Genomic DNA, 23,553 nt, shown 5'->3' on the forward strand with positions numbered 1-23,553 from the left:
TAGCCGTGGTATATTGGCCATATACCACACCTCCTCGGGCCTTATTGCTTAAATATAAAAGCCTACACATTTATCATTGTAATAATATCCTGCCCACAGTCCTGCCTAAAAAGTGCTCTCAACCTCAGTCCATGAAATATATATATATATGTTTTACCTTTATTTAACTATGATGATGGAGAGACAGCTAAAAATGTATGTAGACTATAATTATATTATTTTGCTTATTTTAAACGTATTGTGTCCTATCTCAATGTTTATAATGTGTAGGGTATTATTCTATTAGGCTCCTAGCATAACTGTCTTCAGTCATCTCCTAACGCCTATAGCATAATCTGTGTCTTCAGACGCCCCTAGGAGACCTTTAGCCTTTCTATTGTCTTGTTCTATACATAACGTCTTGCTCCTTGTCAAAACAAAATCACACCCAACACTACAGCCCAGCATGGGGGTAAAAACCCTGCCTTCGCCAAACACTGTACTTACGCTGTCAATCATCCTTTCTTCTCCTCTCATTGGTTGTCTTTCCGTTCCAGTATCCAACCGGGGAGCAGTTGAGGCGGGTACGTTGGGCTCCCAGGTTGTCCAAGCCACATTCTGACAGAGACACGCTCCGCCGCACCCTTTCCCTACCGCGCACAGGTAAACTGCGGCCAAACGACCAAAGTCACTCGAAAGTCAAATTTGGATTGTAATTTTAGGACAAATTTATGGATTAAACAAAGACTAAACACGTTTCTGGAAGCGAAAAAGAAGGGATAGGCGCTAAGGCAAGACTAAGGTAAGGAATTTGATGTTTTGATATGTTTTTAGTTTTAACGAAAGCACATTTTCATTGTTTAGTGAGTGAAAGCTAAACTCGGATAGGCTACGTGCGAAAAGCTTAATTTAGGCTACGTTATAGGCCTAATGACTGGTTTAACTTGATAAACTCGTAAAAACAAGTCTAAAAGAACATTGTGCATTCTCAGCACTTTTGGATAATGGTTGTGGAGGTTTTCCTTTTACTCCTTGTTAAATATTCTCGGTTTTGCTGTGTCTCGCTGGCTGCCTTGCGGTTCCACCGCTGTATCGCGTGACATTCCGTGGTAACTGCACGGATGCAAGAGTTGACCTGTGCATGTAGTGTTTGTGCTTGTTTCCCGGATATAGGCTGTAAAATATATAGATTTTATGTGGCTTTTTTAGCCTACATTTTTTTTTGTTTTGTTCTGTTCTTTGTTTCAGCAGTCATATGGTCAATTACAGCAGTTTGCATAGACCTATTGAGAGTAATGTTTCTAAACAAAAAAAGGTGCAAAGTCGGCCTGGCGCACCCACATGCTGCATGCAAGCGCTCTGCTTCTGCAATTCTCACGCACTCGCTCTGTGGATCGTTCGGAGAGAGAGCGAGAGAGAGCGCGTAAAAGAAGACTATTTAATGGGTCAGCGTTTAACCTCACGGTGTTGTCTGTTGTTTTTATTGCCCCCCGGCGCCGGGCGGCTCCTCCACGGTGATTGCCCTGTCCAGCACTGCTTTGCCCCCTGTAGATCTACACAGAGCTCACCACAATACACTGTTGATCTCGCTTATCTCTTTGGTAGCTTATCAATTAAACGTTGTAAAGGTGTGTGTGAAAGGGGGGGGAGGGACAACTCAAACACATCCACTTGCACACAGGCAGAGACTGAGGCAGAAGGTCTCCAGCTGGGTCAATATGTACCATGTTCTTTACCTCCTACCCCTTTAACATATCCCAAAAAGAAGCTAACTGAATGTCAAGAGATGGGGTTTTGTCTGTGTAAATAAGCTAAGAGGATCTGAATAGTGACGGTGTAAAGTGAGGAACAGGGAGACGGAAGTAAACGAGACCTGCATCCTGGAAGTCAACTTGTGGTGGGCCCACTTTGTCTTCAGCCGACAGTTGGAGACGTGAACAAAGAAAACACCTTTTGTTTCTCAGAAAACAGTTAAGGTCTCTCTCAAGTCAACTCATTCTTGTGGCCAGCCTTCTGATGTAATACAAAGATAAGGTGGGGGGTTTGTTTGGAAACTAGAAAAAGACTTTCCGCTTGCGGATGAAACTGCTCTTAATTCTCGGTAAGATTGGAACGAAACAACATCTCGACTGATAACGCAGAAGGAGGAGAGAGGAGGAGTTGTGTGTGTGTGTGTGTGTGTGTGTGTGTGTGTGTGTGTGTGTGTGTGTGTGTGTGTGACAAGAATAGAAGAGGCTCGCTGCACGGAGCCGCATATAGGGGGCCCATCTGACTCGCGCACACACACACATACAGCATTGCTGTTTTATACTGACTCAATGTTAAAGGCTACAGGACTAGGGAGAGCTGAACTCACCCTACATTGGTTTCTCTCGGTGGACTGACTGTGGTAATCAGTTTAACCCAGACTAATACAAAATAACACAGTTATAACTAGACAGACTGGACAGTAGAATGTAGACTAATATAACAGAGTTATAACTAGACAGTAGAATGTAGACTAATATAACAGAGTTATAACTAGACAGACTGGACAGTAGAATGTAGACTATATAACAGAGTTATAAATAGACAGACTGGGCAGTAGAATGTAGACTATATAACAGAGTTATAACTAGACAGTAGAATGTAGACTAATATAAACACAGTTATAACTAGACAGACTGGACAGTAGAATGTAGACTAATATAACACAGTTATAACTTGACAGACTGGACAGTAGAATGTAGACTAATATAACAGAGTTATAACTAGACAGTAGAATGTAGACTAATATAACAGAGTTATAACTGGACAGTAGAATGTAGACTAATATAACAGAGTTATAACTAGACAGTAGAATGTAGACTAATATAACGGAGTTGTAACTGGACAGTAGAATGTAGACTAATATAACAGAGTTATAACTAGACAGTAGAATGTAGACTAATATAACAGAGTTATAACTAGACAGACTGGACAGTAGAATGTAGACTAATATAACAGAGTTATAAATAGACAGACTGGACAGTAGAATGTAGACTATATAACAGAGTTATAACTAGACAGTAGAATGTAGACTAATATAACAGAGTTGTAACTGGACAGTAGAATGTAGACTAATATAACAGAGTTGTAACTAGACAGTAGAATGTAGACTAATATAACAGAGTTGTAACTGGACAGTAGAATGTAGACTAATATAACAGAGTTATAACTAGACAGTAGAATGTAGACTAATATAACGGAGTTGTAACTGGACAGTAGAATGTAGACTAATATAACAGAGTTATAACTAGACAGACTGGACAGTAGAATGTAGACTAATATAACAGAGTTATAAATAGACAGACTGGACAGTAGAATGTAGACTATATAACAGAGTTATAACTAGACAGTAGAATGTAGACTAATATAAACACAGTTATAACTAGACAGACTGGACAGTAGAATGTAGACTAATATAACACAGTTATAACTTGACAGACTGGACAGTAGAATGTAGACTAATATAGCAGAGTTATAACTAGACAGTAGAATGTAGACTAATATAACAGAGTTGTAACTGGACAGTAGAATGTAGACTAATATAACAGAGTTGTAACTAGACAGTAGAATGTAGACTAATATAACAGAGTTATCACTAGACAGACTGGACAGCAGAATGTAGACTAATATAACAGAGTTATAACTGGACAGACTAGACAGTAGAATGTAGACTAATATAACAGAGTTGTAACTAGACAGTAGAATGTAGACTATATAACAGAGTTGTAACTGGACAGACTGGACAGTAGAATCTAGACTAATATAACAGAGTTATAACTAGACAGTAGAATGTAGACTATATAACAGAGTTATAACTAGACAGTAGAATGTAGACTAATATAACAGAGTTATAACTGGACAGTAGAATGTAGACTAATATAACAGAGTTATAACTGGACAGTAGAATGTAGACTAATATAACAGAGTTATAACTAGACAGTAGAATGTAGACTATATAACAGAGTTATAACTGGACAGTAGAATGTAGACTAATATAACAGAGTTATTTTACATTTACATTTTAGTCATTTAGCAGACGCTCTTATCCAGAGCGACTTACAGTAGTGAATGCATACATTTCAAACATTTTTTTCCCGTACTGGTCCCCCGTGGGAATCGAACCCACAACATTTACATTTATATTTAAGTCATTTAGCAGACGCTCTTATCCAGAGCGACTTACAAATTGCCCTGCTGTTGCAAACACCATGCTCTACCAACTGAGCCACACGGGGCCTCATGGCACTCAACTTTCGCCTCTCCCGAGTCCGTACGGGAGTTGCAGCGATGGGACAAGACTATAACTACCAATTGGATACCATGAAATTGAGGAGACATTTTTTGTAAATGTCTTGCGGACCGGATTGAAGTGCCCCACGGTCTAGAAGCATGGTTTAGACTGCTCCTACAGTTTTGCTTCGGTACTACAGTTTAACTGACTCCTGGCCCAGAAAGAAAATTCCATAATGGCCACAAGTCAGATTTGAAAATTCCTAATAAGACACTTTAGTCATCACCTTTATGCACAGAATATCAATTAAATTATTCAATAATTGTCGCTGAAGACAATTTTTTCCATCCCTCACAGCCGAAGATAGTCGCTGCCCGCACTGCTCCCTGTTAGTCCGTAATTATAACTAGACAGACTAGACAGTAGAATGTAGACTAATATAACAGAGTTATAACTACACATGACATTGTGTCATTGTGAACTTTGGCCACAACGCTGTATTCCATGTTGATGTGCCTCCAGCGATACCTCTCCGTCCATTCTACAGGTAACTGCCAAAATAATAGGCGCACTTTAGTAAAAGAGGGGCAGAAAGTATATTGAAACTGAAGCATGGGTTGCTTCCATACAGGAAGTTCCAGACACTTGTAGAATGTATGCCAAGGCGCAGTGAAGCTGTTCTGGTGGCCCAATGCCCTATTAACACACTTTATGCTGGTGTTTCCTTTATTTTGGGAGTTACCTGTAGCAGCAGTCTACACGTTGAATGGAACAGCTGTGTAGGCGAGAAGGCTCGAGTCACACTACAGGGAATACAACCTAATACAGGTTGGATACTTCTAGAACATACCATTTACATATTTGTTTTTAGATTTGGTTGTAAAAAAAAAAATCACTTTTCCTTTAAGAAACGCGAAGAGAGGGAAGGAGAGAGAGAGGGAAAGAGGGGATGAGGCTACCGCAAAGGGTGTGTCTCCATCTGTAATGACCTGTTTGCATTCAAACTAGTGTTTACTGATTCTTCCCAGTACGCTCGCACACACACACACACACTCTGGCATAACAGGAAGTATAAATCAGACAGCTCAGTGTTTAGAGTTCTGATATATGAGACACACACTTCCTCTCTCTTAATCTCACACGCACACACACACGTACACACGCACACCTCTCAGAATCTGTTTTACTCCCTGGAGTCGATTGACGCACCGGTCATCCCCATCAGAAACTGTCAATTTAATCTAGAAATATGTTTTGTTGCATTGGATGTGTCTCAAATCACAACATCCGCCGTCGTCTCACTTCTGCATCTGTGGTGGAAGGTGGCTGAGCTACAGCATTGTTTGTCAGACATTGAGATATACTGAAAACCGGTCTTCTCACGAAAACGTTTCGTAACATTCGAACTAGGGATGCACGATATATCGGTGAACATGTCGGAATCGGACGATATTAGCTAAAAATGCCAACATTGGTATCGGCCCGATTTCTAGTTTAACGCCCGATGTTAGAAACCTATGTCAAAGCTACTGTGCATACCTGTACAAAGTAGGTACATGACGTAATAACGCCATGTAAAATGTTGCGCTACACTGCAACACAACATTCCTAACCTAGCCCACAATGTCTGCTGTGTGGATCGAGCAGTCAATAAGTCGAGGAGGCATTTGAAAGAGTAAGAAAATTTCAGCGAGACAACTCAAAGGCGAAATCCATTAAAGCCAAGATAATGGAATTCATTGCCCTTGACAATCAACCGTTCTGTTGTGGGGGATGTCGGCTTTCGTTGACTGGTCGAGCACCGGTACACACTAACAAGTGCGCTATTTTTCAGATGTTGCCCTACCGGAGTTACACAGTAATAGCGTCACTGCTATTAGCTTTTCGACATACGGAACGCCGTTTGGGTCTTTGCTTGCCAGAAAAGATACAGTAGCACTGTCAAAGCTATACAAAAAAGTCTGCAAACAAGCAAACACCGGCCACGAACGATGTTTACAATACTGCTTTGGTAATAAAGCATAATTTGTACGACCGCAACTTCTAGGGTAGCTAGCTTTAGCTTGGTACCTAGCTAGCACCAATACAACCAGCCTGAAAACAATGACCAGTAGAAATTGCAGTCATTTTCATTATTCTTAGCAATGATTTAGGAATCCTTGTGAGTAAGTATTAGCTAGGTTGCCACTTGTTGTTCGCCTATTGAAATGTATCTTCAGTTCATGAAAATAAATGGCTAGCCAGCTACTTAACCCTGTTGCCCAAAGCTAACGTTATAAGCAGCCCGCTACAGGATGTAGGTGTTTTAGCATGGCCCATTTTTAACTGCCAGCTCTCTGTCACTCTCAGTTAAAGGGGAATGAAACACTAGGCTTTAGAACACCAGCTAACTGGGTGTCGCCATATTGGCATTGTTGCATCATCGGCAGGAGAGTTTTGGAATTCCTGAATTTTCTGAGACCATGACCTCTGCGTATCTTAATGAGAATACTTTACTGGTGTCAAACCATATATGAAAGTATGATACATATTTTGAAGGCTGAGAAACAGCCCTTTCAAATGATATGACATCTAATACACATCAATTAAATGGTAATCAGTCAAGAAAAAACACCTGTGAAATGTCTCGTGCCCCCCCCCCCCCCCCCCAACAACTGCCTTTAGTACAACTTCCTAATGATGATGGACTCAATGTGCTCTATGTTTTTCTCTTTCTTATTTTGTAAGGATTGATCATTTGAAATCAGAATACCTTTTACTGTGAATGATGAGTTACAGCTGTTTTAGTGAAAGGAGGTATTTTTCTAGAATTCTATTCTATGTTCTGTGATCAAACACTTTATTATCTGGATAGTATATTAAACACACACAGTACATTCAGAAACTATTCATACCCTTTGACTTTTTCCACATTTTATTGTGTTACCGCCTGAATTTAAAATGGATTATATTGAGATTTTGTGACACTGGCCTATACACAATACCCCAATAATGTCAAAGTGGAATTATGTTTTTCATTTAATATGAGAAGCTGAACTGTCTTGAATCAATAAATATTCAACCCCTTTGTTATGGCAAGCCTAAATAAGTTCAGGAGTAAAAAAAATGGATTAACAAGGGTTAGCTTCTAAGATTCTGGTATAAATTCCAATCGGACTCAGAAGAATGCTCAAGCTAGATTTATTAAACCACACTGGATCATACAGCTGCAAAGACAAAGTATGAATTACATTTTTTTTTGTGTTTAACCTTTTAACTAGGCAAGTCAGTTAAGAACAAATTCTTATTTAAAATGACGGCCTACCCCGGCCAAACCCGGACGACATTGTGCGCCGCCCTATGGGACTCCCAATCATGGCCGGATGTGATACAGCCTGCATTCGAACCAGGGATTATAGTGACGCCTATTGCACGCACATATATTTATAACCTCTGTTTGTACCCTCTACTCAGATAAGCCCCCCCCCCCCACCCCTGAGTCTAGGATGTACAATTCATCTCTGTTGCTAGACAGGGGGTGTTATTGTCCCAGCTTGAGTCCAGAACCTTTGGTTCTCCTCCACCCGTATGTCTCCCTGTCTTATCAGTCAGGCGAAGCCTCGACACTAGGGAGTATATGTTCTAGCAGTCTGCCGCAGTCACATATTGAGAGAATATAAGGATATAGAACAGTGAAGCTAGAACATATAGAGAGAATATAATATTAAACAGTGAAGCTATACCACTGAGATAATATTAAACAGTGAAGCTATAACACTGAGATAATATTAAACAGTGAAGCTATACCACTGAGATAATATTAAACAGTGAAGCTATAACACTGAGATAATATTAAACAGTGAAGCTATAACACTGAGATAATATTAAACAGTGAAGCTAAAACACTGAGATAATATACTGCTCAAAAAAATAAAGGGAACACTTAAACAACACAATGTAACTCCAAGTCAATCACACTTCTGTGAAATCAAACTGTCCACTTAGGAAGCAACACTGATTGACAATAAATTTCACATGCTGTTGTGCAAATGGAATAGACAACAGGTGGAAATTATAGGCAATTAGCAAGACACCCCCAATAAAGGAGTGGTTCTGCAGGTGGTGACCACAGACCACTTCTCAGTTCCTATGCTTCCTGGCTGATGTTTTGGTCACTTTTGAATGCTGGTGGTGCTTTCACTCTAGTGGTAGCATGAGACGGAGTCTACAACCCACACAAGTGGCTCAGGTAGTGCAGCTCATCCAGGATGGCACATCAATGCGAGCTGTGGCAAGAAGGTTTGCTGTGTCTGTCAGCGTAGTGTCCAGAGCATGGAGGTGCTACCAGGAGACAGGCCAGTACATCAGGAGACGTGGAGGAGGCCGTAGGAGGGCAACAACCCAGCAGCAGGACCGCTACCTCCGCATTTGTGCAAGAAAGAACAGGAGAAGGACTGCCAGAGCCCTGCAAAATGACCTCCAGCAGGCCACAAATGTGCATGTGTCTGCTCAAACGGTCAGAAACAGACTCCATAAGGGTGGTATGAGGGCCCGACGTCCACAGGTGGGGTTGTGCTTACAGCCCAACACCGTGCAGGACGTTTGGCATTTGCCAGAGAACACCAAGATTGGCAAATTCGCCACTGGCGCCCTGTGCTCTTCACAGATGAAAGCAGGTTCACACTGAGCACATGTGACAGACGTGACAGAGTCTGGAGACGCCGTGGAGAATGTTCTGCTGCCTGCAACATCCTCCAGCATGACCGGTTTGGCGGTGGGTCAGTCATGGTGTAGGGTGGCATTTCTTTGGGGGGCCGCACAGCCCTCCATGTGCTCGCCAGAGGTAGCCTGACTGCCATTAGGTACCGAGATGAGATCCTCAGACCCCTTGTGAGACCATATGCTGGTGCGGTTGGCCCTGGGTTCCTCCTAATGCAAGACAATGCTAGACCTCATGTGGCTGGAGTGTGTCAGCAGTTCCTGCAAGAGGAAGGCATTGATGCTATGGACTGGCCCGCCCGTTCCCCAGACCTGAATCCAATTGAGCACATCTGGGACATCATGTCTCGCTCCATCCACCAACGCCACGTTGCACCACAGACTGTCCAGGAGTTGGCGGATGCTTTAGTCCAGGTCTGGGAGGAGATCCCTCAGGAGACCATCCGCCACCTCATCAGGAGCATGTCCAGGCGTTGTAGGGAGGTCATACAGGCACGTGGAGGCCACACACACTACTGAGCCTCATTTTGACTTGTTTTAAGGACATTACATCAAAGTTGGATCAGCCTGTAGTGTGGTTTTCCACTTTAATTTTGAATGTGACTCCAAATCCAGACCGCCATGGGTTGATAAATTGGATTTCCATTGATTATTTTTGTGTGATTTTGTTGTCAGCACATTCAAATCTGTAAAGAAAAAAGTATTTAATAAGATTATTTCTTTCATTCAGATCTAGGATGTGTTGTTTAAGTGTTCCCTTTATTTTTTTTAGCTCTGGTCTCTTGGTCCTCCCACCCCTACGGGAGGGCAGCTCCCGCTCAGCCCAGTCCAAGCTCTCCTGGTTCCCCAATGGTGGAACCAGCCTCCCCCTGAAGCTAGGACAGCTACCAGATATCTAGATAGATAGGACCTGTGATGTAATTCTACCAGATATCTAGATCGATAGGAGCTGTGATGTAATTCTACCAGATATCTAGATCGATAGGAGCTGTGATGTACTGCTACCAGATATCTAGATCGATAGGAGCTGTGATGTACTGCTACCAGATATATAGATAGATGGAGCTGTGATGTATTGCTACCAGATATCTAGATGGATGGAACTGTGATGTACTGCTACCAGATACCTAGATAGGAGCTGTGAGGTAATTCTACCAGATATCTAGATAGATAGGAGCTGTGATGTACTGCTACCAGATATCTAGATGGATGGAGCTGTGATGTACTGCTACCAGATATCTAGATAGATAGGAGCTGTGATGTACTGCTACCAGATGTCTAGATAGATAGGAGCTGTGATGTACTGCTACCAGATATCTAGATAGATGGATCTGTGATGTACTGCTACCAGATGTCTAGATAGATAGGAGCTGTGATGTACTGCTACCAGATGTCTAGATAGATAGGAGCTGTGATGTACTGCTACCAGATGTCAAGATAGATAGGAGCTGTGATGTACTGCTACCAGATATCTAGATGGATGGAGCTGTGATGTACTGCTACCAGATATCTAGATAGGAGCTGTGAGGTAATTCTACCAGATATCTAGATAGATGGGAGCTGTGAGGTAATTCTACCAGATATCTAGATAGATAGGAGCTGTGAGGTAATTCTACCAGATATCTAGATAGATAGGAGCTGTGAGGTAATTCTTCTAGATAGATAGGAGCTGTGAGGTAATTCTACCAGATATCTAGATAGATAGGAGCTGTGAGGTAATTCTACCAGATATCTAGATCGATAGGAGCTGTGATGTACTGCTACCAGATATCTAGATCGATAGGAGCTGTGATGTACTGCTACCAGATATATAGATAGATGGAGCTGTGATGTATTGCTACCAGATATCTAGATGGATGGAACTGTGATGTACTGCTACCAGATACCTAGATAGGAGCTGTGAGGTAATTCTACCAGATATCTAGACAGATAGGAGCTGTGATGTACTGCTACCAGATATCTAGATAGATAGGAGCTATGATGTAATTCTACCAGATATCTAGATAGATAGGAGCTGTGATGTACTGCTACCAGATATCTAGATAGATAGGAGCTGTGATGTACTGCTACCAGATGTCTAGATAGATAGGAGCTGTGATGTACTGCTACCAGATATCTAGATAGATGGATCTGTGATGTACTGCTACCAGATGTCTAGATAGATAGGAGCTGTGATGTACTGCTACCAGATGTCTAGATAGATAGGAGCTGTGATGTACTGCTACCAGATGTCAAGATAGATAGGAGCTGTGATGTACTGCTACCAGATATCTAGATGGATGGAGCTGTGATGTACTGCTACCAGATATCTAGATGGATGGAGCTGTGATGTACTGCTACCAGATATCTAGATAGGAGCTGTGAGGTAATTCTACCAGATATCTAGATAGGAGCTGTGAGGTAATTCTACCAGATATCTAGATAGGAGCTGTGAGGTAATTCTACCAGATATCTAGATAGATAGGAGCTGTGAGGTAATTCTACCAGATATCTAGATAGATAGGAGCTGTGAGGTAATTCTACCAGATATCTAGATAGATAGGAGCTGTGAGGTAATTCTACCAGATATCTAGATAGATAGGAGCTGTGAGGTAATTCTACCAGATATCTAGATAGATAGGAGCTGTGAGGTAATTCTACCAGATATCTAGATAGATGGATGGAGCTGTGAGGTAATTCTACCAGATATCTAGATAGATGGATGGAGCTGTGAGGTAATTCTACCAGATATCTAGATAGATGGATGGAGCTGTGAGGTAATTCTACCAGATATCTAGATAGATGGATGGAGCTGTGAGGTAATTCTACCAGATATCTAGATAGATGGATGGAGCTGTGAGGTAATTCTACCAGATATCTAGATAGATGGATGGAGCTGTGAGGTAATTCTACCAGATATCTAGGTATCTGTAACTGTTTTGTCTTCAGCTAAGACTTCAGTTGGTCTTGGGTGCATATATTGTGGTTGAAATACTGTCTGCTGGCATAACAGTGATGAGGATAACACATTACATTCACATTTCCTCAAGAGATGCTGAAAGAAAGAAATCATTTCTCCACTCCTGTTCCCGAGACGACATTAACATTTTGTTTCGTTTCACTGCAAGGAATGCATAATTACGCTGCAGGTTATAGGCCAGTCCAGTGTCCATATTTCAGTTACTATTCCATTTAACCCATATATTTAAATGAAGAATACTCTGTTTATTCATGGATTCAGGGATAGTCATGAGTGGGATATCAAAGCTGCATCTTATCCTGAAGAAGACCCTAAGCAGGATATGAGCTAGTGTCTAGTGCCAGAGGGAGCAAAGCAACCCCAAATCGTCACTGAACCTCCTCAATGTTTTACTGTAGGGAAGGTTCTTGTCTTTGAAGGCTGTACACTTAGAGATGGTGTGCTTTACCAAAAATCTCTAATTTGTTCTCATCTGTTCACAGGACATTCTCCCAGAAGAATTTTGAAATGTTCAGATGTGTTTTGGCCAATTCCGATGTCTCTCTCTCAGCAGTGGCATCCTGCTGGGTCTCCTACCATATAACCCCCTTTCATTGAGTTGGAGACGGATGGACAGAGTTGAAACTGTCGTACCTTGTGTGTCTGAAGGTCAGCTTGAATCTCTGTGGCAGTTGATCGAGGTGCTTTCTCCACCTTTCAAACAATCCGTCGCTGCAATCTTCCATCAAGTGTTCTCTTGCAGCCACGTCCTGGGAGGTCGACTACAGTGGCATGGGCCTTAAACTTCTTGATAACATTACGTAGGGTGGAAACAGGAACATCAAGGTCTCTGGAGATGGACTTGTAGCCTTGAGATTGTCCATGCTTGGCTACAATCTTGTCGGACCTCCTCAGAAAACCAGAGAATTTTCTTTATTTTCTCCATGCTCATTGTGGTACACACAGTGACACAAAACAGATTGTCAGAACCTATAAGCACCTAGTAGTACTACAGCTGTTTATTCTGCTGTGAGTGTTAGACAGTAAGATCAGGGTAGAGGTCCTGTATGGTTCAGTTAGACAGTCAGATCAGGGTAGAGGTCCTGTATGGTTCAGTTAGACAGTCAGATCAGGGTAGAGGTCCTGTATGGTTCAGTTAGACAGTCAGATCAGGGTAGAGGTCCTGTATGGTTCAGTTACAGTCAGATCGGGGTAGAGGTCCTGTATGGTTCAGTTACAGTCAGATCAGGGTAGAGGTCCTGTATGGTTCAGTTAGACAGTCAGATCAGGGTAGAGGTCCTGTATGGTTCAGTTAGACAGTCAGATCAGGGTGGAGGTCCTGTATGGTTCAGTTAGACAGTCACATCAGGGTAGAGGTCCTGTATGGTTCAGTTAGACAGTCAGATCAGGGTAGAGGTCCTGTATGGTTCAGTTAGACAGTCAGATCAGGGTAGAGGTCCTGTATGGTTCAGTTAGACAGTCAGATCAGGGTGGAGGTCCTGTATGGTTCAGTTAGACAGTCAGATCAGGGTAGAGGTCCTGTATGGTTCAGTTAGACAGTCAGATCAGGGTAGAGGTCCTGTATGGTTCAGTTAGACAGTCAGATCAGGGTAGAGGTCCTGTATGGTTCAGTTAGACAGTCAGATCAGGGTAGAGGTCCTGTATGGTTCAGTTAGACAGTCAGATCAGGGTAGAGGTCCTGTATGGTTCAGTTAGACAGTCAGATCAGGGTGGAGGTCCTTTATGGTTCAGTCAGACAGTCAGATCAGGGTAGAGGTCCTGTATGGTTCAGTTAGACAGTCAGATCAGGGTAGAGGTCCTGTATGGTTCAGTTAGACAGTCAGATCAGGGTAGAGGTCCTGTATGGTTCAGTTGGTAGAGCATGGTTCTCGCAATGCCAGGGTCATGTGTTTGATTTCCTCTGGGGCCTCCCATTTTAAGTGCTCTTCTGCACAGTGCAGACACTACTCTGAGTGGCTGTGGATTAAGATGTCTGCTAGGTAAAGGCCGGATGATTGCGGCAGGAGAAGGTTAGCTGGTGGTCGTGGTTTAGATATCTGGTGCTTTAGAGAGGGAGAGCTGTACTTCCATTCTGTTTAGCGGTCAGATAGGGAGACTGGTGGGAGGCACTTCGAGGCCAGATGACCATCTCTTAGTACACACTCACACACCACAAACACTCCCTCTGCATTCCTCTGTTTCTGACTCCAACTCAGCAATTTAACACCTCTCTCTCTCTCCCCCCCAATCCTTCATGTTTTCTTTCCCTTTCAGTCTCTTCCATTCCTCTGCTGTATACATTTCATCTTCCCTCTCTCGTTTCCCCTCTTCCGCTTTCCATCTCTTTCTGTTTCCCTCTCTCTCCCTCTGTCTCGCAGTCGTAGAGTGGGGGCACTGAGGCTGTGTGTGTGTTGCTGTGTGTTTGGATTGAGATTAGGTTACATTGCTGGATTGTGTAATTGTGAGGTGTGTCTCTCTGCTCCAGAAAGCTGCTCTGCTGTTTCTTTTGTTAGGAGGAGAGTAGAGCCCAGGGAGGGAGGTCGAGAGAGACTAGTTAGGTTACTGTAAATCACTATCTTCAGTCCACTAACCTGCTAGAATCAAGACATCACTACATAGGTAATAACTCCCCTGGTTCAGTAAAGACTACACAGATCATACACTGAGGTAGAAGGAATGTTGTTATCTAAACCCCAGCAGGCAGCCTGGTTTACAGTCAACACTGCAGTAGGGATGCTGGTTCATCAGTGTTAACCTCAGGACCAGAACAACCTGCAGTAGGGATGCTGGTTCATCAGTGTTAACCTCAGGACCAGAACAACCTGCAGTAGGGATGCTGGTTCATCAGTGTTAACCTCAGGACCAGAACAACCTGCTGTAGGGATGCTGGTTCATCAGTGTTAACCTCAGGACCAGAACAACATGCTGTAGGGATGCTGGTTCATCAGTGTTAACCTCAGGACCAGAACAACCTGCTGTAGGGATGCTGGTTCATCAGTGTTAACCTCAGGACCAGAACAACCTGCTGTAGGGATGCTGGTTCATCAGTGTTAACCTCAGGACCAGAACAACCTGCAGTAGGGATGCTGGTTCATCAGTGTTAACCTCAGGACCAGAACAACCTGCAGTAGGGATGCTGGTTCATCAGTGTTAACCTCAGGACCAGAACAACCTGCAGTAGGGATGCTGGTTCATCAGTGTTAACCTCAGGACCAGAACAACCTGCTGTAGGGATGTTTGTTACAGGAGGATGTTTCATCATTGTTAACCTCAGGACCAGAACAACCTGCAGTAGGGATGTTTGTTACAGGAGGATGTTTCATCAGTGTTAACCTCAGAACCAGAACAACCTGCTGTAGGGATGTTTGTTACAGGGAGGATGTTTCATCAGTGTTAACCTCAGGACCGGAGCAACCTGCTGTAGGGATGTTTGTTACAGGGAGGATGTTTCTTCAGTGTTAGCCTCAGGCCCAGGAACATCTCTAGACCCGAGTTGAAGGCTCTAAAGGAACATCTCTAGACCCTAGTTGAAGGCTCTAAAGGAACATCTCTAGACCCTAGTTGAAGGCTCTAAAGGAACATCTCTAGACCCTAGTTGAAGGCTCTAAAGGAACATCTCTAGACCCTAGTTGAAGGCTCTAAAGGAACATCTCTAGACCCTAGTTGAAGGCTCTAAAGGAACATCTCTAGACCCTAGTTGAAGGCTCTAAAGGAAAAACTCCTAACACTAGTCATAATTAAAATAGAGTGTGTGTGTCTTCAACTATGTTGTTAAATATTCTACTTCTCTTACCCCACAGACCAAAGAGAAGGGACAACGTCTCAGCCCACACACGATTGGAGGAGATAGACATCAATCAAACTGGACGCCGTCCATTCCCTCCCACCCCTCATGGCGAGACTACCCCCAACCCACCAATAGGGCGAGTCCCATCCACTCCAACCCCCGCCACCACTCATCCATCCGGACAATCCAATTGGTCACCCTCACTCCACTTAACCCCTGCCCACTCTACGATCCACCCCACCCACCCCCTCTGATTGGTCAAGATGGACAAGTTGACAGATGACATCCCCAGGTGCTACTTCAACCATTCAGTGCAGTTCTTCTATGAACAAAGTGGCAAGAACATCAGCGCCCACTGGCGTCCTCGGGACTACGTGGTGGTGAGCCTGGGCATGGGTGTGTCTGTCATCGTCATTCTGGCCAACATCCTGGTCATGGTGGCCATCTTCATCAACCGACGATTCCACTTCCCTATCTACTATCTGCTAGGTAGGGTGTGTGTGTGTCTGTCAATTAGCAGCTGCTCCCACTAATTTACCAAACTTACCAGAATTTTCTGAAGTTTGTCATTTTTAACCCGATTTAATCTGGTTACTACTCCTGCCCAGTAACTAGAATATGCATATAATATTATGTAGATTTGGATAGAAAACACTCTAAAGTTTCTAAAACTGTTTGAATGGTGTCTGTGAGTATAACAGAACTCATATGGCAGTCAAAACCCTGAGACAAATCCTAACAGGAAATGGAAATCTGATGTATGGAATCACTTCAAACCTTTGCCATTGAAACACACAGGGACTTATTAATCATTTAGCACTTCCTAAGGCTTCCACTAGATGTCGACAGTCTTTACAAAGTGGTTTGAGTCTTCTATGGTAGAAACTGACCCAAAGAGAGGCTTGGAAGTTGGTCACAGGGGGAGGGCCATTTACTACTATGCCCATGGCTACCCTCCCCTTTCGAAACGTTTAGTAAGACAATGCAATCGTCCGCCTTGAATATTATTGAAGCTCTGGTTGAAAAAGGCCCTAAAGATTTATGTTATACAACGTTTGACATGTTTGAACGAACGTAAATATATATTTTTTGCACATTCGTGACGACAAGTCCCGCGTGCTTCAGTACATTATGAGTAGCCTTCGGAACGATAGTATTTTTGATATTAGATGGTTCCAAGATGGCGCTAACATGTATCGCCTAGCCAATTTTTCTGAGCATACCATGTCGTTTATTGCAAAGTGTGATTTCCCAGTAAAGTTATTTTTAAATCTGGCAATGCGGTTGCATTCACGAGATGTTAATCTATAATTCTTTGAATGACAATATTACATTTTAACAATGTTTTTGAATAGTAATTTTGTAAATTGTAGCGCTGATTCACCGGAAGCATTTGAGGGAAAATATTTTCTGAACGTCACGCGCCGATGTAAAATGCTGTTTTTATATATAAATATGAACTTTATCGAACAAAAAATGCATGTATTGTGTAACATGATGTCCTAGGAGTGTCATCTGATGAAGATTGTCAAAGGTTAGTGCTGCATTTAGCTGTGTTTTGGGTATTTGTGATGCATCTAGTTGCTTTGAAAATGGCAGTGTGATTTTTTGGGGGCAGGCTACTCTCCTGACATAATCTAATGTTCTGCTTTTTCTGTAAAGCCTTTTTGAAATCGGAAAACGTGGTTCGATTCAGGAGAGGTGTATCTATAAAATGGTGTAAAATAGTCATATGTTTGAGAAATTGAAGTTATAGCATTTATGAGGTTTTGTATTTCGCGCGACGTGATTCCACTGGCTGTTGACTAGGGTGGGACGCAAACGTCCCTCCTTGCCCAGACAGGTTAACAACCCTACTAATGTCCTTGTCTACTGTCCCCTAGGCAACCTGGCAGCAGCAGACCTGTTCTCAGGTATCGCCTACCTGCACCTGATGTTCCACACTGGGCCCTGGACCATCAAGTTGTCCCAGAACCAGTGGTTTGTACGCCAGGTAGGAGAGTCCAACACACACCCTAACCCTGGACCATCAATCTGTCCCAAGAACAAATGGCCAGTAAGCCAGGAGCACAAGACAAGTTCTTCCCATAGGTTTAGTTGATGCAGAAATGGACTGGCCAAAGGGCAGTTTCTTTTCCACATAATTAGCATTATTTAGCTAGTGATGAGGTCCTTGAGGAAAAAATGGTCCGGCATGTCAGAAAAGCCTGGGCTGATTTCTGATCCTGGTCCGTCCCTGAGTTGATGCTTGCTAGGGCCCATGAATCGATTAATCCACATTTTTTCTTTCAAACTGGGAAAACTTTTCCTGTCAAAGTACTGTAGGTTTGTGTGATTTATGCTTACTAAGCTATTATGAGCAAAAGGCCCACATAGTTGAAAAAAGGACGCTTGTGGCCGCTGTGGTCCAGCAGTTAATGCCGAGGAACCCCCACACATGTACAGTCGTTGCCAAAAGTTTTGACAATGACACAAATATTAATTTTCACAGTCTGCTGCCTCGGTTTGTATGATGGCAATTTGCATATACTCCAGAATGTTATGAAGAGTGATCAGATGAATTGCAATTAATTGCAAAGTCCCTCTTTGCCATGCAAATGAACTGAATTCCCCAAAAACATTTAACACAGGTGTGAGTATTGACGAGGACAAGGCTGGAGATCCCTTTGTCATGCTGATTGAGTTTGAATAACAGACTGTAAGCTTCGAAAGGAGGGTGGTGCTTGGAATCATTGTTCTTCCTCTGTCAACCATGGTTACCTGCAAGGAAACACATGCCGTCATCATTGCTTTGCACAAAAAGGGCTTCACAGGCAAGGATATTGCTGCCAGTAAGATTGCACCTAAATCAACCATTTATCGGATCATCAAGAACTTCAAGGAGAGCAGTTCAATTGTTGTGAAGAAGGCTTTAGGGCGCCCACGAAAGTCCAGCAAGCGCCAGGACCGTCTCCTAAAGTTGATTCAGCTGCAGGATCGGGGCACCACCAGTATAGAGCTTGCTCAGGAATGGCAGCAGGCAGGTGTGAGTGCATCTGCACGCAAAGTGAGGCGGAGACTTTTGCAGGATGGCCTGGTGTCAAGAAGGGCAGCAAAGAAGCCACTTCTCCAGGAAAAACATCAGGGACAGACTGATATTCTGCAAAAGGTACAGGGATTGGACTGCTGAGGACTGAAGTAAAGTCATTTTCTCTGATGAATCCCCTTTCCGATTGTTTGGGGCATCCGGAAAAAAGCTTGTCCGGAGAAGACAAGGTGAGTGCTAGCATCAGTCCTGTGTCCATGCCAACAGTAAAGCATCCTGAGACCATTCATGTGTGGGGTTGCTTCTCAGCCAAGGGAGTGGGCTCACTCACAATTTTGCCTAAGAACACAGCCATGAATAGATAATGGCACCAACACATCCTCCGAGAGCAACTTCTCCCAACCATCCAGGAACAGTTTGGTGACAAACAATGCCTTTTCCAGCATGATGGAGCACCTTGCCATAAGGCAAAAGTGATAACTAAGTGGCTCGGGGAACAAAACATTGATATTTTGGGTCCATGGCCAGGAAACTCCCCAGACCTTAATCCCATTGAGAACTTGTGGTCAATCCTCAAGAGGCAGGTGGACAAACAAAAACCCACAAATTTGGACAAACTCCAAGAATTCATCCTGCCATCAGTCAGGATGTGGCCCAGAAGTTAATTGACAGTATGCCAGGGTGGATTGCAGAGGTCTTGAAAAAGAAGAGTCGACACTGCAAATATTGTCTCTTTGCATCAACTTCATGTAATTGTCAATAAAAGCCTTTGACACTTATGAAATACTTGTTACTATGGAATGCTGAAGTATAATTACATCTGACAAAAATATCTAAAGACACTGAAGCAGCAAACTTTGGAAATTAATATTTGTGTCATTCTCAAAACTTTTGGCCACGACTGTACAGCCAAGTTTACCAGTCAGCGTGGGTTGTAATCCACCCTCTTCTGACTCTCCATCTCTCCTACCTTTCCTGTCTCCTCTCAACTGTCCTATCTCGATCAGTACTTTAACCTCTCTGGGCTAGGCGGGACGAATTCGTCCCACCTACGTAACAGCCAGTTGAAGCCTGTGGTGCGATTTTCAAAACCTTAAAAATCCGATTACTTCAATTTCTCAAACATATGACTATTTTACAGCTATTTAAAGACAAGACTCTCGTTAATCTAACCACACTGTCCGATTTCAAAAAGGCTTTACAACGAAAGCAAAACATTAGATTATGTCAGCAGAGTACCAAGCCAGAAATAATCAGACACCCATTTTTCAAGCTAGCATATAATGTCACAAAAACCCAGAAGACAGCTAAATGCAGCACTAACCTTTGATGATCTTCATCAGATGACAACCCTAGGACATTATGTTATACAATACATGCATGTTTTGTTCAATCAAGTTCATATTTATATCAAAAACCAGCTTTTTACATTCGCATGTGACGTTCAGAACTAGCATACCCCCCGCAAACTTCCGGGGAATTCGCTAACATTTTACTAAATTACTCACGATAAACGTTCACAAAAAGCAAAACAATTATTTTAAGAATTATAGATACAGACCTCCTCTATGCACTCGATATGTCCGATTTTAAAATAGCTTTTTGGTGAAAGCACATTTTGCAATATTCTAAGTACATAGCCCAGGCATCACGGGCTAGCTATTTAGACACCCGGCAAGTTTAGCACTCACCATAATCATATTTACTATTATAAAAGTTTGATTACCTTTTGTTGTCTTCATCAGAATGCACTCCCAGGACTGCTACTTCAATAACAAATGTTGGTTTGGTCCAAAATAATCCATCGTTATATCCGAATAGCGGCGTTTTGTTCGTGCGTTCCAGACACTATCCGAAATGGTAAAGAAGGGTCGCGCGCATGGCGCAATTCGTGACAAAAAAATTCTAAATATTCCATTACCGTACTTCGAAGCATGTCAACCGCTGTTTAAAATCAATTTTTATGCCATTTTTCTCGTAGAAAAGCGATAATATTCCGACCGGGAATCTCCTTTTCGGCAAACAGAGGAAAAAATCACAAAGACGGGGGCGGCCAGGTCACACGCCTAAGCCCAGAGTCCCTTGATCGGCCACTTGAGAAAGGCGATAATGTGTTTCAGCCTGGGGCTGGGATGACGACATTCAGGTTTTTCCCGGGCTCTGAGCGCCTATGGACGACGTAGGAAGTGTCACGTTAGAGCAGAGATCCTTAGTAAAAGATAGAGATGGCAAAGAAGTTCCAGAAATGGTCAGACAGGCCACTTCCTGTAAAGGAATCTCTCAGGTTTTGACCTGCCATTTGAGTTCTGTTATACTCACAGACACCATTCAAACAGTTTTAGAAACTTTAGGGTGTTTTCTATCCATATGTAATAAGTATATGCATATTCTAGTTACTGGGTAGGAGTGGTAACCAGATTAAATCGGGTACGTTTTTTATCCAGCCGTGTCAATACTGCCCCCTAGCCCTAACAGGCTAAAACCCTTCAAGTATAGATGAATTATTCCTCCCTCCAGACCCTGATCGACTCCAGTCTGACAGCATCGGTGTTGAACCTCCTGGCCATCGCCTTGGAGCGCCACCAGACCATCTTCACCATGCAGGTGTGTGTGTGTGTGTGCGTGTGTGTGTGTGTGTGTGTGTGTGTGTGTGTGTGTGTGTGTGTGTGTGTGTGTGTGTGTGTGTGTGTGTGTGTGTGTGTGTGTGTGTGTGTGTGTTGATATTACAGTAGATGTATATCAGAGTGGTCGGGAGAAAGCGGTAGAAACATTTCCATCTGTTATGGACTAATACAGTATATATCGTCTCAGCTCCACAGTAAGATGACCAACCGCCGCGTGGTGCTGCTCATCGCCGCTATCTGGGGCCTAGCCATCTTCATGGGCCTGGTTCCCACCATGGGCTGGCACTGTCTGTGTGACCTGGACAACTGCTCCACCATGGCCCCCATGTACCAACGCTCCTACCTGGTGTTCTGGGCTGTGCTCAACCTGTTCACCTTCTCTCTCATGGTGGCTGCCTACACCAGGATCTTTGTGTACGTCAGACACAAGAGCCAGAGGATGTCTCAGCACACCAGCCAGATACGACACAAGGAGACTGTGTTCAACCTGATGAAGACTGTGTCTATGATCCTGGGTGAGGAGGGACGGGGGGCACACACACACACACACACACACACACACACACACACACACACACACACACACACACACACACACACACACACACACACACACACACACACACACACACACACACACACACACACACACACACACACACACACATATATATATATACACCTTAGCCAAATACATTTAAACTCAGTTTTTCACAATTCCTGACATGTAATCCTAGTAAAAATTCCCTGTCTTAGGTCAGTTAGGATCACCACTTTATCTTAAGAATGTGAAATGTCAGAATAATAGTAGAGTGATTTATTTCAGCTTTTATTTTTTTAATCACATCACAGAAGTTTACATACACTCAATTAGTATTTGGTAGCATTGCCTTTAAATTGTTTAACTTGGGTCACTTTTTTTTCCCTTTTTTTAATTTCACCTTTATTTAACCAGGTAGGCCAGTTGAGAACAAGTTCTCATTTACAACTGCGACCTGGACAAGATAAAGCAAAGCAGTGCGACACAAACAACAACACGGAGTTACACATGGAATAAGAAACATACAGTCATTAACACAACAGAAAAGTCTATATACAGTGTGTGCAAATGAGATGAGATAAGATAAGGAAGGTAGGCAATAAATAGGACATAGTGGCAAAATAATTACAATTTAGCAATTAAACACTGGAGTGATAGATGTGCAGAATATGAATGTGCAAGTAGAGATACTGGGGTGCAAAGGAGCAAAAAAATAAATAACAGTATGGGGATGAGGTAGTTGGATGGGCTGTTTACAGATTGGCTATGTACAGGTGCAGTGATCTGTGAACTGCACTTACAGCTGGTGCTTAAAGTTAGTGAGGGAGATATGAGTCTCCAGCTTCAGTGATTTTTGCAATTTGTTCCAGTCATTGGCAGCAGAGAACTGGGAGGAAAGATGGGCCTCCTTGCTCGCACACTCTTTTTCAGTTCTGCACACACATTTTCTATAGGATTGAGGTCAGGGCTTTGTGATGGCCACTCCAATACCTTGACTTTGTTGTCCTTAAGCCATTTTGCCACAACCTTGGAAGTATGCTTGGGGTCATTGTCCATTTGGAAGACCCATTTGCGACCAAGCTTTAACTTCCTGACTGATGTCTTGAGCTGTTGCTTCAATATATCCACGTAATTTTCCTACCTCATGAAGCCATCTATTTTGTGAAGTGCACCAGTCCCTCCTGCAGCAAAGCACTCCCACAACATGATGCTGCCACCCCCGTGCTTCACGGTTGGGATGGTGTTCTTCGGCTTGCAAGCCTCCCCCTTTTTCCTCCAAACACAACAATGGTCATTATGGCCAAACAGTTCTATTTATGTTTCATCAGACCAGAGGACATTTCTCCAAAAAGTACGTTCTTTGTCCCCATGTGCAGTTGCAAACCGTAGTCTGGCTTTTTTATGGTGGTTTTGGAGCAGTGGCTTCTTCCTTGCTGAGCGGCCTTTCAGGTTATGTCGATATAGGACTCGTTTTACTGTGGATATAGATACTTTTGTACCTGTTTCCTCCAGCATCTTCACAAGGTCCTTTGCTGCTGTTCTGGGATTGATTTGCACTTTTCGCACCAAAGTACGTTCATCACTAGGAGACAGAACGCGTCTCCTTCCTGAGCGGTATGACGGCTGCGTGGTCCCATGGTGTTTATACTTGCGTACTATTGTTTGCACAGATGAATGTGGTACCTTCAGGCATTTGTAGATTG

General features: G+C 43.1%; 1 protein-coding gene across 4 annotated transcripts in view; it reads left to right on the forward strand.

Annotated features, from left to right (window-relative positions):
• Positions 1-556: 556 nt before the first annotated feature.
• LOC106594982 (lysophosphatidic acid receptor 2) overlaps positions 557-23,553 on the forward strand; it is a 31,046-nt gene continuing 8,049 nt past the window's right edge. For all 4 annotated transcript variants that reach the window (XR_014379602.1, XR_014379601.1, XM_045690724.2 and 1 more), the window contains exons 1-5: positions 557-781; positions 15,674-16,149; positions 17,544-17,653; positions 21,203-21,289; positions 21,497-21,824. Coding sequence is in view for 2 of the 4 variants with exons in the window: in XM_045690724.2 (XP_045546680.1) it covers positions 15,924-16,149; positions 17,544-17,653; positions 21,203-21,289; positions 21,497-21,824 (751 nt within the window). In the remaining 2 variants the exon portion in view is untranslated. The remainder of the gene's footprint in view (positions 782-15,673; positions 16,150-17,543; positions 17,654-21,202; positions 21,290-21,496; positions 21,825-23,553) is intronic.

Source organism: Salmo salar, chromosome 12 (assembly GCF_965601325.2).
Source record: "Salmo salar chromosome 12, fSalSal1, whole genome shotgun sequence".
NCBI classification, from domain to species: domain Eukaryota; kingdom Metazoa; phylum Chordata; class Actinopteri; order Salmoniformes; family Salmonidae; genus Salmo; species Salmo salar.